Source organism: Convolutriloba macropyga, chromosome 6 (assembly GCF_964194025.1).
Source record: "Convolutriloba macropyga chromosome 6, txConMacr16.3, whole genome shotgun sequence".
In the NCBI taxonomy this organism is placed as follows: domain Eukaryota; kingdom Metazoa; phylum Xenacoelomorpha; order Acoela; family Convolutidae; genus Convolutriloba; species Convolutriloba macropyga.
In genome coordinates this window covers 42,186,146-42,205,407 of record NC_134473.1, presented here as the reverse complement: position 1 = coordinate 42,205,407, position 19,262 = coordinate 42,186,146, and the positions used below count along the sequence as shown (strand labels likewise).

The 19,262-nt window shown below is 32.5% G+C and overlaps 1 protein-coding gene across 1 annotated transcript in view; it reads left to right on the top strand.

Annotated features, from left to right (window-relative positions):
• The window catches only part of LOC142341325 (aromatic-L-amino-acid decarboxylase-like), a 101,394-nt gene that overhangs the window by 65,638 nt on the left and 16,494 nt on the right, over nt 1-19,262 (top strand). Inside the window, exon 6 of the mRNA XM_075392249.1 lies at nt 5,887-6,081. Coding sequence (XP_075248364.1) covers nt 5,887-6,081 — 195 coding nt within the window. The remainder of the gene's footprint in view (nt 1-5,886; nt 6,082-19,262) is intronic.

Here is a 19,262-nt window from a genome sequence, read left to right as displayed (position 1 = left end):
TAAGCCAGAAACATCTTTGAATTGGGTTTGAATTGGGTTTATCAGAGTCTTCAGATAATTAATCTGATTATTACACAAAATTATAACAGTGTAAGTTTTTTAGCTAGATGCTCCGTATTAAACCATTATTGAAAAACAAGGAGGCTCGGTAATATGCGTAGGCACATAAAGTTCCGACCCCGCTCATCCACATTCTAGACTTTATTGGCTACCAAAGGATGATGAGATAGAAAACTTTCAAAAACATACACATCGTTCAATAAACAACCAATGAAATACGATAATGCCACGCTAGAGGACCGATGAAAGTTGTTGATAATTGGACTACTAGAAAAAACAAAAATAAAAACAAACAACAAAACATTATTTACAAATAAAACTATAAAAAAATCTAAAATAAAACACAATAACCAAATCTATAAAATCATAACAAAATCAAACTCGCATCGGATAAAAACCTAAACAATTTAACCTATACTTCATTAGAAAAGATATGGGAACTGTCCCCAATGCGACTGGTGAACAGGTCGACAAAAAAGAGCAAGTAAGTGCGAAGTTCAGAATACTTTTCCATTTTTGAAAACAAATAATTTCACAGTTATTAATGTCATTAGATATCAACTGAAACCACTGAATTGTTCATTTATCTCTACATAGGAAGCAATTGAGACATGTCAATATCCAATGTCTGGTTGCGCAAAACTTCAAAGCCAATGGGATTAACGATTTTTGTTATAATTTGAAAAGAAACCGAAAATACTTAGAAATGTATAAATGTATAAAAAGCTAACATTTTATGAAATCTCGTAGAAAAAACAGCAAAAAGCCGAGAAACAATTGTTTGAAGCTAAAATCGTTAAAAATTAACGCTCACTAGAAACAGGTTGTGACCTGTGTTCACAGAGACTGAGCTACAAATCGGCCGAAAAACTATTTAACAATACGAAGCTCAAAAACACAAAATTATTTTTGAATACAGATATCTTCAAAAATTACAACAGAATTAAGATTACAACAAAAAGCGATGGATTAGGTGTCCACACCGCAGGAAGCCAATTGGGTCTGTTAATAATGAGACTAAGTCACGAGCCAACAAAAAAACTCATAAAGAAGCCAAAAAAATTTACAACATAACACTGTTCAAGGCACTATAAATATAAGATGTTACCTGCTAGAACTGTAAACAATAATTTGTCCTTCAAATTCAACATCAATGAGCCTTCCTCATAAATGGACTACTTCGAAACGACAATAAAAAGCAACCCAAAAATTGAACAGTTTAGAAATCTCGAATTTTTTTTGAACCTAACCGTCGAAGCAAGCAGTCACAACGTATAACCAAGCGCGAAAAAATTGTTTGAATCAACAAAAGTAATCGAGACTTCAAAATTGTGAGATTGAGTTACATGCTGACAAAAATAAAAGCAACAAAGGAATCAGATGAAAACGAAATCTTTTTTTTTTAAATTTAATTTGAAAGTCGTTAAAACAAACAGCTGTAAACTGAAATCTTCAACTAGGTTTAGTTATACGTCTTGTTGAAGCAATTAAGATCTATCGTAATCGGATATATGGCGTACAACAACGATAAGAATGACAAATTTATGCAAAATCAAAAACACACAAAATTTTGCGAGATAACTCTGACCCAGCCCCAAAAACCACAAAACTATTCAACAAAAACAATTAATATGTCCAGATACGCCTTTCCCCAACGTTTTGCATGTGTCTACAATGCTTTCCTTTACTTGGATTCGTCAATATTGTGATATTTCAACAGGGAAGCAAAATGAACTCATAAAATATGCAATTATGATAAAAAAAAGAATATTTGAAAACGCGTAGTACCAAAATGAAGAAACCATTAGTTGAACATCAAATCGTTTCCGACAATAATTTATAGATCACAAGATGTCGGTTTCTGCTTGTTTTTATTGAGACTGTGGCCGATGTTGAGAGAAATAAGAAAAAATAGTGTCAGAGTTCAAAAGTTCGCTCAAAATTTTCTCAAAAAAATATAATCAATCTCATAAGCGACATTAGATAACAACTGAAAAAATGTCTAGGTTCGTTTATACCTCCTAAAAAATAACTGGATCTTTGATTGGGGACAATAAATTATTGGACTACAAAAATCATAAGAAAGAAAACAAAACGCAAGAACTCCATAAAATTTTTACGAAAACAATTGCTCAGAGACATAAAAACCATGAGCTTAATTCTGAAACCATTATAAAATCTCGTTGGTTCTCGTTTTTTGGTAAACAGTATCTGTCCTAATTTCAGCCCTGACTTGAAATTCGTGTCCGTAATCTAAATAAAAATCATTTTTATAGCGGAAAATTATTGGAGAAAATGTCGCGCCACATTAAAATCTAAAAAATTTTCATTATAATGGTCCATGGTACGATCAAGACCAGCCAGATACTGCTGAGCGTCTACAAAATACGCAAAATACTCGCAAAACACTCAACTGTTTAAATGATTGCGTAATAGATCAATTCTGTAAATATTTTTTCAGTTTGTCAAAATTAAATAATGCATTTTGTACAAATTTCGAATTTAAATTTGCAAAAAACTGGCAAGATAATAATTCTAGATGACTCTTAAAGCCAGCGGGAGTATAAATAGCTCTTTTTTGAGATTAAAAAGAATAAGGCCGCATTTTTGACGAAAAAAGTCTGAATTTTGAAAAATTTAGCGTAATTTCAAGCCAAAAAACTCGGATCGAGCAATTCAGCAACCCTCCTCTTTTTTAGAGATAAAATCAAAAACACTACAGTTAACAATTTCAACATTTTTTAGCAATATTGACGAAAATTTGATAACAATTTTGTCATAAATGTGAAAAAAAAGCTGAATTACGTCTAATCTTCACAAAGTTTTAAACCTCGATAACTCCCTATGAAAAACGAAAATTAAAAAAAATCTTTTTAATTCCATATTCTACGCTGGATGGGCTTTCTAATGATACCACAACTCTCTACGATTATTATATCGATCGGTCAAAATTGTCTGAACAAAAATTTCCATTTGAGTATATAGTTCTTCCCCCTCAGAGAGGGGTCGGAACAATAATAATATGTTTAATACAAATCTGGAGCAGACGAACACATGATGAAGTGAACAACCCAAGGCACCCTGACTAAAATTTTAGCCATTGAAGTAGCAGTAATTATGGAAATTGTGTTTTTCTATGAGAAATAGACGTCAATTTATATGTGATTTTTGAGTTTTTCATTGAGAAAAAATTATTTCCTATCGAACAAAAAATTTTTATCACTACAGCATTAATCAAACTTAGTGCTCATCAACTAATACTGTGTTCTGTAGAAATCAGTTTCTTCGGGGGTTCATTAGCACTTCTTTTTCGGTGTTGAAATCATACTTTCAGTTTATATTTGGAATAAGTGAATCAAGCGAAGTGAATTTAAGAGATTTCCCTTATTTAAGTTAAGCTAGGTTTGTCAGTTTAGCTTTCCGCAATAAAGAATAAATATTTCGAAGGCGCCACTGAGGGACGTTGAGTGATATATCTTAAATAAACAAATTACTGATTAGACGCTAACTGAGCTGTCAAATTATTTCCGTTACTCAGCAATGTTGTATAAATGCATCAGGCCAAAGACCAAATGAGTTGTTCCTTTTAGAAGTCCACTGGAGATTACGCTTATGTTTGGAAGTGAACTGGATAATTTGAAAAGTAATCGAATTTGGATTTCAAGTGAAGAAAATTAGGTTTAACAGAGACAAACTGATCCAGTATGTTTATGAAAATACCAACAAACAGATCTCTTCCCCCTTAAGTAGTTATATTAAGTGGACGTTAGCCAAAGTTTAATGGCATGTACATACATTGTTCCTCCCAGGCTGGGATAGTTTCCGGGCCAACCAGATCACCCACGCCCAAATTTTTATCACCGGATTTGAAGGTTTTTGAAGTTTTGAGGTAAAATTTGGCCACCTCAATAAAGAACATGGGCAAAATCAGGTTCAAAACGAATATGCATTTTTTGTTATTGATTTAAGTACCAAGAGAAAACGGTTTAGTTTGGTTTTTGAGTTGTTGTAAGGTAGATAAAGTTAGGGTAATTTCAAGTAAGGGTTATTAGCACTTGCAATTCGAATAGCAATTTCTCAGAAAATTGAAGTCGAATTGACCTGAAAGATTGGATTGACCTTTTTCAATAAGCGGAACCTGATTTGAGCTCAGATCAACCCACACAGAATTAACGCACGCCAGTGCTGCGGGACATAAAAATTGATTTGCTCGTGGAGTATTGGTAGTAGCCTTATAATTTTTGGAGTGTGAGTGTATCTTCTTCAGGGTTTTCTAAAAGTGCTACTTTAACTTCAGGGTGCGACCAGAAGTTAGTGTTTCGGGATGACACGAGAGCCGAAAACCAGAAATTGGCGTTTTTGAGCGGCCGAATGACTTTGAAATGGTGATAATATGATAACCTGAGAGATTTATTGACAAAAATTAGCCACCACGGTCAGATTTGACGAACTCGGATTTTTCTGGTTTCTGCACTCACGACTCCCTAAAAATTTCAAAACGCAAACAACTTGGAACGGATAATGCTAGCACAATAATTTTTGGTGCGCAACTCTTTGGCACCGTACAGTTTTGAAATATCTTAACCCGAAGTGATTTTGACCCCCAAGAACAGGAGATGTGACCTTTTGAATTTTGATTGCTTTCGAAAAAACCACGAGTCATGTGTACAAGCACTGGTCGCGCCCTACTAGGAGCTATGTCATGAAAGTTGGTGGGTAGGTGCACTTGCTTGTGAATGGACTTTCCGTGACGATAGTTATTTTTGCCAGCTCGACGACTCATCTCTAATTTTTGACCTCTAATAAAATATTTAGTCGGTGTTTTTTAACTGGGGGAATTGCATGAAGTGGTTTGAAAATTATCTATAACAGTTGATTGTGATTTTGGTCTTCAATCAATTTTTTTACTTAACATATTGCGTTTGACATTGGTTGATATCAATCATTTGATTTTGAGAGCGGAAATGGAGCGATAGGAGCTTTTCAAGGCAACGTTCAATGTTTACTAAGCAAAAAAAAAATGGAAATGACATGTGCATATGTGCAATAATGTGGAGTGGAATTGTTTACACTAGAGTGCAAAGGTCAATTACTTAAGATAAGGTGAAAATTGAACAATGTGTGGTAGCGGTTGATTGACAGAGCATAATTTGCAATGTTTTGTTTGCACAGCAAAGAAAGTCCTCCTACGGAATGTGACAGAATTCAAGTGTAAGTTGCAATGTTTACCTAAAAGATTAAGGTTACTTTGCTTAAGATAAGAGCGTGTTGGCTGAGTATATATTGAAGTGACACGAAGAGAGATGTCAGACTGTCGGATAGTGAGTATTGGAGAGAACTTTAGACAGAGGAGATACATTCGCACAAGCGAGATAGAGAGAGCAGTTGGTTTGGTGGGACTTAACTTTAGAAGCTAAAGTAGAGAAGCGGGAAAACTTAGTTTAGTGAGACTAAACTTGGAAAGTTGCAAATTTAAGACCATTTGTGAATTTGAGCAATTGGGTTAAGTTCATTTGGGAAGTGAACCACGGCAATTCTCCTATTCTTTTCTCAATTACCCTTATAAATTGTCTTTTGATTGTTCTTTCTATTGAAATGCAAGCAAATTCTTTACCTTTGTTATCTGTCTGAGAATAATTGAAATTACGAGCCTGATTAAGAATTAACTTATTTCAAGGCAATCTAATTTGCCACAGCGTACAAGAGTGGAAGAGGGGAAATAGCAGAGTATCAAAGTAGCGCTTGCTTCACCAATTCGAAACCTTCAGTTTATTTTGTTTGATCGATTTTTTGGGCGACAGAGTCCCCTCACTGTTGGCCGAGTAGAAATTCAGAAGACGACATTCGGGGACCGATTGTTTTCTTCGGTTGAACATTTTGGCTTCGATCAAACTATTCACACTCTGGAAAAAGTTCCTATCAACCACTACACACTTTGGAAAAGGCTCTAGTCAGACTATGGAGACCACAGCACTAGACTATCCAGATTCTAGTCCATGCTCTTATCTACATACTCAGACCGTATGTAATATGATGATCACACAGTGTGTAGTCTGGATAAGGCCCTGATCAGACCTTGAAGACCCAAGAGGTGCTGGCACTGTGTCCCCTTTTGCGTGACCCATGTCGGTCTGATCAAAAATGGCAGATCTTTTTACTCATAATTTTTCAGTCATCAGTTCCTTGCCTTCATGTTTGATCATTGATGCGTATTTGAAATACCCAAAGCAAGATTTGAAGTATAACTATTGTCTAACAGTTACTTCATTTCAAATAAATGCAGGTTACTGTCGAGCAATACTTTTATCCTTAAAGGCAGCAGTTGAATTTGTCAAATTCTTTTAACTTTTGTTTTCTTTTTTTTTCCAATTATTTCGCAATGAACTTTAAAGCTGCTAATCCCGAGTTAAAAGAAAATCTTACACGTGAGCAAAAAAAAACGTGTAAATTGTTTTAATTGGCAACACTGAAAAACGCAGACCTCTAAATTACTGTAAGATTTAATTGTGTGAGAAAATTTTGTTGCTTTTACCTTTTTAAGCAATAGCAAACCTTGTCACCAAAATTAAGTTTTTTTTCTAGGTATGTTTTTTTGGTAACTAGAGTTTTTGAATGTCAGAACCAAAATGCAGGGTCAGTTTTTCTCAATTTTTTTAGTATTTTAAGCGTGAAAAAGTAACAATTCACCTTCTTCGAAAATAACAAAATAAAGCAATAATGTAATTTTTTTTATACAGGTTTTCTAAATAACTGAGTAATATTACTCCTAAATTTTTGGTTTTGGAAGATTTTTATCAATCAAAAATTTTTATACATTTTGTTTATTTAGCTGCTGTCGTGAAAGAACTTGACTTATATCTGACGCCAAAAATTGATCATAAGCATTTTAATAGGAAATCAAAACGTTACGCATGATTAAAATAGAGAAGTTTTTTTGAAAATTGATGTTCAAGACGTGTTTGGCGGTTATTTCAAATTTACCATATCTGCTTCATTAAATTGTCAATTTTCCTTATTTTTATCTTAACTAATAGAAAAATTATGCAAAATAAGTTTCTATACTATTTAATAAAAAGGTTTACTTTTACATTTTTTTTAAAAAAAAAACTAAAAGAGGATTAATTGGAAATAACTTTTCGAACATTTATTCTCAATTTCCGAAAAACAATGGAAAAAATGTTTGATTCAATTTCTGAAATGTTTTCAAAATAAACAATTTTGTACAACTCCACAAAATTGCCGATCCGCCAAAATTGGCTTAGCGAACGAAACAGAGTCGTTGCAAATTTCTTAATTACAAAATAAAATATAGCACCACCAGATAATCCTCTAATTAATTTTTTTTGCGACACAGATGTTAAAAACTTTAAGTATAATACAGTTGAATAGTCATGAAATACAAAAGTAAGAAAAAGGAAGACCAATTAAAGCAATTCTATATCAGTAGGTTGTTGCATGGGTGGGAAGATAAGAGTGTAACTTAAAAAAACCAGTTCTTTTACCTAATTTTTGAAATACATATCTTATTTAGACATAAAGATACTTATGCAGTTATTCTAATTGACGATGAGCACAAAAAATGCAAAGAAAATTAGAAAACATCAATGAACAATTCAGAGTGCAATTTTCACAATTATTTTAACAATTTTCATTCAACATGATAACTACGGTGATAAGTATTTCAGGAAAACTTCGGACACAAATCCAATAAATATAGAGTATGGTTGATCAAAAGAAATGAACTAATGTTTTCAATTTTCAATGAAATGGTCAATTTGTTTGGATTCATAATCAACAATTGTTGCAATTGCCGTTACCCTGCTTCCAATTTTTCAATTAATTCAAACGTCTCAAGTTAATTTGTTTAATTTCTTCTTTTCACAGAAGATTGTACTATTTACTAGTTCATCAGTTTCCTTTTTAATTAGGAAATGAAATTAACATTTTTGCTATCTCAAAAAAGAGCTGAGATCAAAGTTTTTAATTCAAAAATCAAAATGTCATGAAACTACAAAAATCAAATTCCATCACTTCTAAAATTTCATGCAGCTTGCATGGCAAAAAGTGCAGTTGCACGTTTGATATGATTATTGATAGAAACGTTGCTTTTTTATGATTGTCACTTTTTTTAAAGTATGAGTGGTCTATAGAAAAAATGTAGCAGTTGAAAACTTTTCACGTTTCAGTTGTTGCGCAATATAAACTTGGAGGGAAAGACAACTGGAAAAACAGGGACACAAGTTAGTACAAGGAGCTTGCCATAATGTTTTTCTGCGCAACTGCTTCTAAGGTACCTCACAACAACCTTTGAGGTACCTTTTTTCGGTCAGGTGAAAAACAACATTATTGGAAACATACAGCTCGAAAAATATAATTGATACATAAATTGTTAACAAACAGAACTCCTCAGTGATAGCTCAAATCAAAACCTCGATGACAATTTTTTTTTAATGAGAATAGTTTCTTAAAAAATATAAGCTAATAATTTTTTCTGAGTATTTTTTTCAGCCATGAACGTTTTTTTTTTTAATGAATAGCTGTAAGTTTGCGAGAAAAAAAATCTTTATTTCTATTTTTTAAAATTAGGTCCACTTTTCTTGCTGTTTATTTTTCGTCTGTGTTTTTTTTTGTTTTGTCCAGACAATCATTACGACGCAGAGGTATACCCAAATCGCCATGGGCAGATATGCCCGATGCGTGTATCTCGTGTTCGTGTTTACTATATTAATACATTGAAAGTGGAACAATATTGCGGAAAATAGCTACATTAGCAGAAACCGGCAAAATGGAAGGGAAATTAGAATCCCGTGTTCATAAAAGTGTCCTAATCCTAGCCGCAAAGTTCAAGTGCAATCTTTATAACATATTTTTTGCACGGTTTGTATCACGCATGTGCTCCATTTATGTATCGATTTTTCGCACGCAATGTAGCTCGATTTCGTATATAATCCACAATTAAGCCTAACTTAATTACTACTTATTTATTTAAGCCTAACTTATTACTACTAGTAGTATCTTTTTACTACTAATAGTACTTTATTACTACTTATTACTACTCCTTAGTACTATTTTTTACTACTTAGTAAAATCAGCCATTCCCACATTTATATACAAAGCCTTTGATGTGCGAGGGATTTTTCGGAAAAATCAGCTTTTGTGGTTGCATGTATTTAAAACACTTTAAAGCTTTGAAAGCTTCAATTAAATTTTTATTAAAGTGCTTATTGCATGCTCAAAATGCGTGCGAATAATAGATACCTAAACTGAGCGGAAAAGTGCTACAAGATTTGTAACCTACTTTTTGCACCGAGTGTTCTTTTATTTCGCAAAATTGGGGGAACCCATTTTGCGAAAAGTAAGATACAAAGGATGTCTGCTGATTTCGTTTATTGTATGTACCTAATTTTCGAGCCAATTTTACTAAGCCGGAAAATTTGGGTTATACTTCTGCGTCGTAATGATCACATCGAATTATTAAAATTTTGTCAAATTTTCAAAATATTGGAAAATTAGTTGGTTGAGATATTGATGTCACTGGGCGCGCAAGTTTTTGTATCCCAAGCCCCGTTGACTGCTAAAAATGAGCCGTTATATTGGATGAAGTCTATTATAGAGTAATTAAAAATTTGTACACGAAAAGTAACCTCCAAATTGAATTTTTTACATATAAAACTCTTCCTTTAATCGTGCACATCTATTGAAACGTAATAAAATTTTCAATACTAAATCCAATATTTGCGAGATAACGAGTTGAAAACTAAAACAGGTATATTACAAAACTGTTTAGTTTTTCCATATTAGAGTATTTTGCTCAATAATGTTACCAATTGGATAGAATAGTATCTCTTTTGTCTCATCAGAGAAATTTTTTGACGGAGTTCTTCTCTCAGCCTGTACGTAAATCTTTTTAGAGCTAATTTCAGATTAAAAGTCACGAAAAGGTTGACTTCAAAATATGTGTTACAGCAAGAGCAAATTTTTATAAAAAAAACTGAAGAAAATGATTGTGCATTAGTTATAGACAATAAGTACGTTTCGCACAATCTTATTTTGAAAAGAACTTCAATCTAGATGGCTCATATCTGGAAAATAAATCAGGTAAAATCCTTCTGGTCAAATGCCATTTAACCTTTTCTATTTCTGAAAAACCGTAAAATATATCCTTTTCTGATAAACCGTAAAAATCAATTAGTTCAGAGATATTCTGAAAAACTTGCCAACGTTATATAGGCTTATATCTTCCTTCACAAATAAGTTTGTGAATGACAGCAAGTAAATTAAAATGTTTTAGAAAAAGACTTCTGCATATGTTATAACTTTTTTAATAGTTCATCATAAGTTTTTTGAACTCATTCAAAATAAAGGGTCTTGGCACCAATAATCTTGACTCGATAACTTGAAAGTATCGAAAATTGTTTTTCACCAAATCAATCCGAATTGAAACTTTTGAAGCTAGTCATTTTATGTCATTTTTATTCCGAACCCACTTGACGGGGATGAACTGTATACTCAAATGGTTTGTTCAGACAATTTTGAGCGATCGATTTATTCATCTCAGAAAGTTGTGAGAGGTATCATTAACAATCCCATCCAGCGTAAATTATGGAATTAAAAAGCTTTTTTTAATTTCGTTTTCTAGAGCGAGTTATCGATGTTTAAATTTCTGTGAATTTTAGACATATATACGTTAATTTTGATCAAATTTTCCGGAATTTTCGCAATTTTCTGCAAAAATTTGTTAAAATTTTTGAAAATAGTGTTGATGAGTTTATTTTAAAAGACAAGAAAGAATTGTTGACCATTTTGATTTAATTTTTGGGCGAAAATTTGGATCTAAATATTTCAAAATTCAGCCTTCATCAAAAATAGCACGCAATAAGCTTCATTAGTCCAATTTGGCGGAAGTAAATAATCAAAAATCACAACAACAGTCTTGTATTTGTAAATTCAAAAGGGGGCTAGTCATATTTCCACTTCCACTGAGACTGCTCTGTGTTTGAAATGATTCCTTTTTTGCTAACTTTACTCGTTGATTATCATAAACGCAGCATTTGATTTTAATTTTTTAACTAACAAATTACCTATATCTATAAAATTCGAAAAAAGTGTTCCTAATCGGCAAAAATAATTCGGATTGTAATCAGTCGTGTTTTTTACAGGAAAATTCGAACTTTTGTTTTTTAATTAAAGAACAGAACATTTCAAAACCAAGCTCACTGGCGATAGATCCAATTGGCTTCTTAAGTAACTCAAATAATGTATTTAGTTTTTACCGCAAAGCTGATGGTCGTTGTGATTAGAATTTTTTTTATTTTTAAATAAATAATGGCTTATTGAACTTTGCCCCGATTTTTTTTCTCAATTCGTTCAACTTATAGCTTAGTTTTGTCAGAAATGAAAGCTGCTGGACTTCTTTCTACTGGACTAACATTTGATCTTTTGCGGTTTTTACAATTGTTTTTATTTAAAGGCATTTGCCCATTTTTCACGCTGTCTCGTTTTGCCACGTTTTCACAATACTGCCAGTTCATATATCACAAAATTGGCGTTTGAAATAAGTCACAATTGAACATCTCGAAATCGTTAGAGATAGATATAGTGGTTGTATTGGCTTCGACACCCCTTTCTTGAAGAGCTTAATTGAAGTTTTTAGTTTTCTCCTTAAATGTCGTTTCTACTTGGTACTTTTAGTCGTATGAAATTTGCTGTATGATGGAAGGCTTCTTTGACTTTTTATGAAGAAATAGATGAGCCGATATTCTGATTTTAAAAGATAGCGGATGTCTTTCTTTGCTTTGAAAATAGTTGTTTTTAAAAATAAAATAAAATACTTTTTAACTTAGAAATTTTGTTTTTTTTTATTGTCTGTTTGTTGCTTAGTCTCGTTATTTACAGGTCATATATGACATTATTGTTTTCAAAGATTGTTGTCACAAGGTTTTATTATTGTCATAAAATGTAATGTTTTTAGAGATTTTGTAATGACTTTACTGGCTTCGACACGTGTTTTTCTACAAAAGAAAAGTAAATTAATTTTTGATTGTTGCCAAATTTGATTTTCTTTCTGTATACGTCTCATGAAATTACAGGTCTCATGCGCTTCTTTTGGACGAATAAACGAGCCTTTTTAAATATTTCATCTTGTAGCTAGCTATTGACTTTTATGACTTCAGAAAGAATATTTTTCGAAAAAAACAAAAGTATTATTTAATTATTGCCGTTTTTCATTTTGTCTTCTTGTTTCATAGTCTCATTAATGAGAGATCACATACTACATATTTGGTGTTCAAAAGAAACGCAATTGCACACATTTCGAGGGGCAAAATATGGCTTTATGGCTTCGATATCGTTTTCTGGCAAGTTTTAATTGAAATCTTGTTTGTTGTCTATGTGTCGTTTTTTTGTAACCGCGAAAAATTGAATAAAACAGCTCTTAATGACCTCCATAGAAACAGAGAGAATCATAAACCTCGGGGATATTTTCAGCTAATTTATAATGGTTTTCAATTCTTTGAAAGTAATTGCTTTTAAAAATTATGACGAATTTTTTAACTTCGCTGTGTTTTTGTTCTTTTTTGTCTAATTGTTACCGATTCTTTTTATGTACTGGTCTCATATCTTATCTAATGAACTGCAAGTTTTTTTGTTTAGTTTCAGTTTTATCTGACGCTTTTTTGATTTTGTTTTTGAATTTTTTATTCAATTGTTAATAAATTTTGAATGTAATTGATGTTTGTTATTGTGGTTTGATTTTGCTGTTCTTCTTGACTCGCTTTCTTAATAATGGCAGATTTTATCAATATAATGCGTCATTTTTTGTTTCACTCATTTAATTGCTCATTCCACTCGTATCTTTTTGTTCATACACGAATTATTTTTTTGAAAAATACCTGAATTTTTGGGGGTTTTCTATCTGTTCCTCATTTGGTAAACAATTGTGCCAAAATTGGGGATGAGCGGGGTCGGAACCTTATTTGCAATCGCATATTACCGAGCCTCCTTGATATGTTTAATTTTAATCAGGTTTTAGTGAAAGTTGCAATATTTTGAGTATTTTTTCGGATGACAGCAGAATAGTAGGACAAATGAGTTCATGGAGACTGGCGTGATAAACATTTTTGGGACGGGTTGAGAAATTTTTCAACGTTAAATATAATAAGGAAACACTTTTAGAACGCTCTTAATTTTTTTGATTAATGTTCATGAGATGCAATGACTCAGAGACAAACAACTGCTTATTCAGCGCTGAAGTGCTCTGAAAACCGAGTTTGAGACTTTTCAAACTCGAATTCTTGTTTTCTGGAATAATGCCTGTACAATATCTAATTCTCTGTTTTGGCCATTCAGTTAATGAATACTTTATCTTAGCGTACCAAAGGTCAAGAGAACCAAGGAATTTTTAATAGACTCAATACGAATGATTTTAACTAACATAACCCCCGGGCCCGAGATCACTTCTAATTGAGTTTGATACCCTAAAATGTGCTAAAAGGCATTGGAGGGAAACTTTAAAAACCTAATTTGTTCAAATTTCCCACCCCTTCCCTGTAAAAAGTGACTTTACAATTAAGAGGTTTATTTGGGTACCTACGAGTTTAATTATAGCTTTGATTGGAAAATTGGGATTGTTATAAATTTGGTGAACTTTTCCAGTTCACTTTAATAGCGCCTGAAGAAAGTTTTCCATTAATGACGTAACCAAAATTTCTGCAAGGGCTCTCAGGGGAAGGCTAAGACCCATTAACATAAAATTCGCTCTAATTTTAACAAGAAAAGCACTGCGCACATATACCATTTTGAAGCTATTAAGGGCGCGTTGACTTAAAAAAGATGCTGTTTTATGTCTTTTCGTTATGATATTTCTCCGGTTGAGACTGGTTGTCTTTTCTTGCTTTTGTAGTTTCCATAAAAAGCAATATTTAAATTAGGCACTACAGAATATGAATCATAAACATATCAGTAAAATCTGAGTCCGGATTGTTTAGGGAATATTTTAAGATGTGCAATGTTGACTTATAAGATGTGGGCGAATGTAATTTGGGAATTCGAGCGTAAATAAAAGGGGGTGTACTACATGCGTTCAACATCATCTATACTAAAAACTGTTATTTCTTGAGTTTTCAAGAGTGGAGAAAAACAGAAGTTATTTATAAAACTACTCCAGGGTATTAATTGATAAAGTCACTATGAAAGGAACAAAACTTTCAAATACGAGATGACACCTGCCCCAGTTGAGACCAGATGGTTATCGTGCAAGATTTTGCCAGAATCTTGCAAAAACTGCCTATCTTGCAAGATCTGACAGAAAAATATTTGTCTTGCAAGATCTGGCAGAAAAATGGTTATCTTGCAAGATTCTTGCAAGTTCGTTCCGGTCGAGCTGTCCTCTTATTGGCTCTCATTCATGCAACACATTTCATTTCGACCAGAAATTTACTTAAGAATCAGTTGCGTGTTTTTTAAAGAAAAAAAATATTTTGAATAGATTTTAAATCTGGAAATATGAATTATCTGAAGAAAACAATTTAAAATCAACCTTTGAGAGCTGTTAACACAAAATAAATTACTATCCAAAATTATTTTCCTTCAACTTTATCAAGATTTACAAAACTACACGTCTATATTACCTTTTCTGATGAAAAAATTATGTGTTATTATTCATTGCATCTTAAACAGCTTTATTTCGTTTAATTTAGCTCCTTACGCTTAATTTTTCTTGCCAATGCCCAAAAAATTTGATGCTTAGATTAATACTTTTCTGATGTTTTTTTAATAATTGCCTTTCGTTTTTTTGTTGATGCGCAAAATAGGTGTACATTTGAATATTGCAACCGTTTTAGCGTTTTCTTGCCAAGTGTATGGTCTTTTCAAGTGTAAGAAAGTTTTTTTTGCAAACGGCTATCTTGCAAGATTCTTGCAAAACGAACGGTCATCTTATAAGATTCTGGCAGAACGAATGGCTATCTTGCAAGATTCTTGCAAAAAATGGTTATCTTGCAAGATCTTGCAAGATTCTGGCAGAAATTCTTGCAAGACGATGTATCGTCTTGCAAGATTCTGCCAAATTCTGGCAAAATCTTGCAAGATAACCATTCGGATCAGGCTTGGGAGTTGACAAACATTATTCCCTTTGACCTGGGCGTTTTTCAGAAAAAAAAATTTGTGAAAGCGCTTTTCAGATACTTCTGTCAGATTCAGCAGTATTAAAATATTAATTACTGAAATTAATTGGATAACGTCTTGTAGAATAACAATAATCTAATAATCTATCTATTATTAATGCTAAAAAGTCAGTCTTAAAAATTTGCTAATCCCTCCCCAGTCGAGACCAGATGGTTATCGTGCAAGATTTTGCCAGAATCTTGCAAAAACTGCCTATCTTGCAAGATCTGACAGAAAAATGGTTGTCTTGCAAAATCTGGCAGAAAAATGGTTATCTTGCAAGATTCTTGCAAGTTCGTTCCGGTCAAGCTGTCCTCTTATTGGCTCTCATTCATGCAACACATTTCATTTCGACCAGAAATTTACTTGAGAATCAGTTGCGTGTTTTTTAAGGAAAAAAAATAATTTGAATAGATTTTAAATCTGGAAATATGAATTATCTGAAGAAAACAAATTAAAATCAAGCTTTGAGAGCTGTTAACACAAAATAAATTACTATCAAAAATTATTTTCCTTCAACTTTATCAAGATTTACAAAACTACACGTCTATATTACCTTTTCTGATGAAAAAATTATGTGTTATTATTCTTTGCATCTTAAACAGCTTTATTTCGTTTAATTTAGCTCCTTACGCTTAATTTTTCTTGCCAATGCCCAAAAATTTTGATGCTTAGATTAATTTTTTTCTGATGTTTTTTAATAATTGCCTTTCGTTTTTTTGTTGATGCGCAAAATAAGTGTACATTTGAATATTGCAAAAGTTTTAGCGTTTTCTTTCCAAGTGTAAGGTCTTTTCAAGTGTAAGAAAGTTTTTTTTTTGCAAACGGCTATCTTGCAAGATTCTTGCAAAACGAACGGTCATCTTGTAAGATTCTGGCAGAACGAATGGCTATCTTGCAAGATTCTTGCAGAAAATGGTTATCTTGCAAGATCTTGCAAGATTCTGGCAGAAATTCTTGCAAGACGATGTATCGTCTTGCAAGATTCTGCCAAATTCTGGCAAAATCTTGCAAGATAACCATTCGGATCCGGCTTGGGAGTTGACAAACATTATTCCCTTTGACCTGGGCGTTTTTCAGAAAAAAAAAATTTGTGAAAGCGCTTTTCAGATACTTCTGTCAGATTCAGCAGTATTAAAATATTAATTACTGAAATTAATTGGATAACGTCTTGTAGAATAACAATAATCTAATAATCTATCTATTATTAATGCTAAAAAGTCAGTCTAAAAAATTTGCTAATCCCTCCCCAGTCGAGACCAGATGGTTATCGTGCAAGATTTTGCCAGAATCTTGCAAAAACTGCCTATCTTGCAAGATCTGACAGAAAAATGGTTGTCTTGCAAGATCTGGCAGAAAAATGGTTATCTTGCAAGATTCTTGCAAGTTCGTTCCGGTCGAGCTGTTCTCTTATTGGCTCTCATTCATGCAACACATTTCATTTCGACCAGAAATTTACTTAAGAATCAGTTGCGTGTTTTTTAAAGAAAAAAAATAATTTGAATAGATTTTAAATCTGGAAATATGAATTATCTGAAGAAAACAAATTAAAATCAAGCTTTGAGAGCTGTTAACACAAAATAAATTACTATCAAAAATTATTTTCCTTCAACTTTATCAAGATTTACAAAACTACACGTCTATATTACCTTTTCTGATGAAAAAATTATGTGTTATTATTCTTTGCATCTTAAACAGCTTTATTTCGTTTAATTTAGCTCCTTACGCTTAATTTTTCTTGCCAATGCCCAAAAATTTTGATGCTTAGATTAATTTTTTTCTGATGTTTTTTAATAATTGCCTTTCGTTTTTTTGTTGATGCGCAAAATAAGTGTACATTTGAATATTGCAACCGTTTTAGCGTTTTCTTTCCAAGTGTAGGGTCTTTTCAAGTGTAAGAAAGTTTTTTTTTGCAAACGGCTATCTTGCAAGATTCTTGCAAAACGAACGGTCATCTTGTAAGATTCTGGCAGAACGAATGGCTATCTTGCAAGATTCTTGCAAAAAATGGTTATCTTGCAAGATCTTGCAAGATTCTGGCAGAAATTCTTGCAAGACGGTGTATCGTCTTGCAAGATTCTGCCAGATTCTGGCAAAATCTTGCAAGATAACCATCCGGATCCGGCTTGGGCTGTTTACTCATTGTGCAAATATTTCAGCATTCATTTTTGGGCCAGATATGACTCTTATTAATAGTAATCATGCTGGGACAAACGTGATTTTTATTAAATATTATACGGTAGTTACGAAAGGATCATACAGAAACTTGGGGTCAAAACCTATAGGTTTTTAGATTCAATCTCATCTGCAAGTTTGCCTCTTTCGTACAGGTGTACTTTTGCGTGCTTTTGGTGCCCAGATAAAGCCAGAAATCGCAAGCGTTGCATCCCAGGAAGAAGTTTTTTCTCATGAAAGGATTATATATTATTTCATATTTTACATACTTGGTTGCTTAGTACGCCCTATTTTGAACCCAGGAATTATTTGTGATCCTTGCATGATTACCAAAAAATCATATATGATCCTGGTATGAATATCAAGAATCAATCATGGTTTTCGCTTCAATTATTTTTCTTTATTTTTATTGATAATGTATCACTTATGTAATTTCTCGGCATCACTTTGTGATCCACTAAACGACCGGGAAATGGAATACTTATTGCAAAGTTGGTGGCTGAATGAAAGATAATGTGTATCTGTATGCTAAAGTTTTCCTATTCTCTGAAGCCAGGTTATACCAACAAACATGCATTTATTCGAAACATTCAAAAACTTTGCCTTTTTAATTTAAATAATTTTCCGAATATGTATAAAGTCCAAAGTTAATATTTTAGCGTAATCAAGTAGTCAAATGTGGACTGCACACACACAATATATTGAACTTAAAGGCCCTCTAACTGCATTATACGGGAAATGTTAGCATCAGTCATTGTTTTATTTATCATATATGACTTTTTTGATTTCCAAATTTCTTTGTTTTCTACCGAAAATAATAACTATTCAGTTTTTCAACTTACAAATTTTTGTATGATTTTTCCATGATTTCCAATACATTAAACAAATCATATATGACCTAATATGGTTACTAAAATTCATATTTGACACAGTGTGGTTACCAAGCATCATCTATGACTGGTATGAAATCAAGGAAAGTTTTATGATTGGTTGATGTCATCACTCGTAGCCTGCATATTATGTGTCTGCCTATGTCAGGCAGTTTTTTTTGTTTCTTGGTGTTCAATTATTATTTTAGTCATACAGAGCTAATATATAATTTGCTAGTAGTATTAATGGTTACTTTTGAGAGAAGAACTCATTTGAAATATATGTGATTAATCAAATACTACAACTTTTTTGTTCCTCTTTTATGTAAAAAGCTTGTTTTTATCTTGCTGAAAAATAATCGCCAGACTTTTGTAGCCATTATTCTCACTAACTTTGAGTTCTTGAGTTAATTTAGTTTGAAAATTACTCTATAACCTACTCAGAACCCGTTTTTTAATCAAATTGCTTGGAGTGGAAGTGGGCGAGACGTGGGCTTTGAGAGTGTGCGAGGAAGAAAAAGTAGCAGAAAACGAACACTTACTAAAGTTAAAAATATACCATCTGTTTTATGTTATTTCAAAACTGCAATTGTTTCTAATCGACTGATTGCAAAAAGGATGAATTTTTTTCTATCATAATTCAAAACAAATTTCAACGACGAACAAGTAAGAAAAAGTAGAATATTTTCCGGTAACACCAAAAATTTTAAACCAATTGAATTAAATGAAACAGCTTGCTTGCACAAGATTGCAGCTCACTGAGTACTACCTTGATCTTTCAGAGAGCCAAGTTTTGCAGTGTCTCTCTGACCTCTTGGTCGACACTTTCCTGCCCCTAAACCCCTTGTTTCAGTCTTTTCGCGTGATATGTTAAAGAAAATGGAGCTGTTATCTCAAGAGCCGATTCAAAACAAGAGCTGTTATCCCACTCAATCAATTTTTCTTTTCCACTTTGTTTTTGATTTGTTTTTCTATAATAGATGTTAACTTCAATTT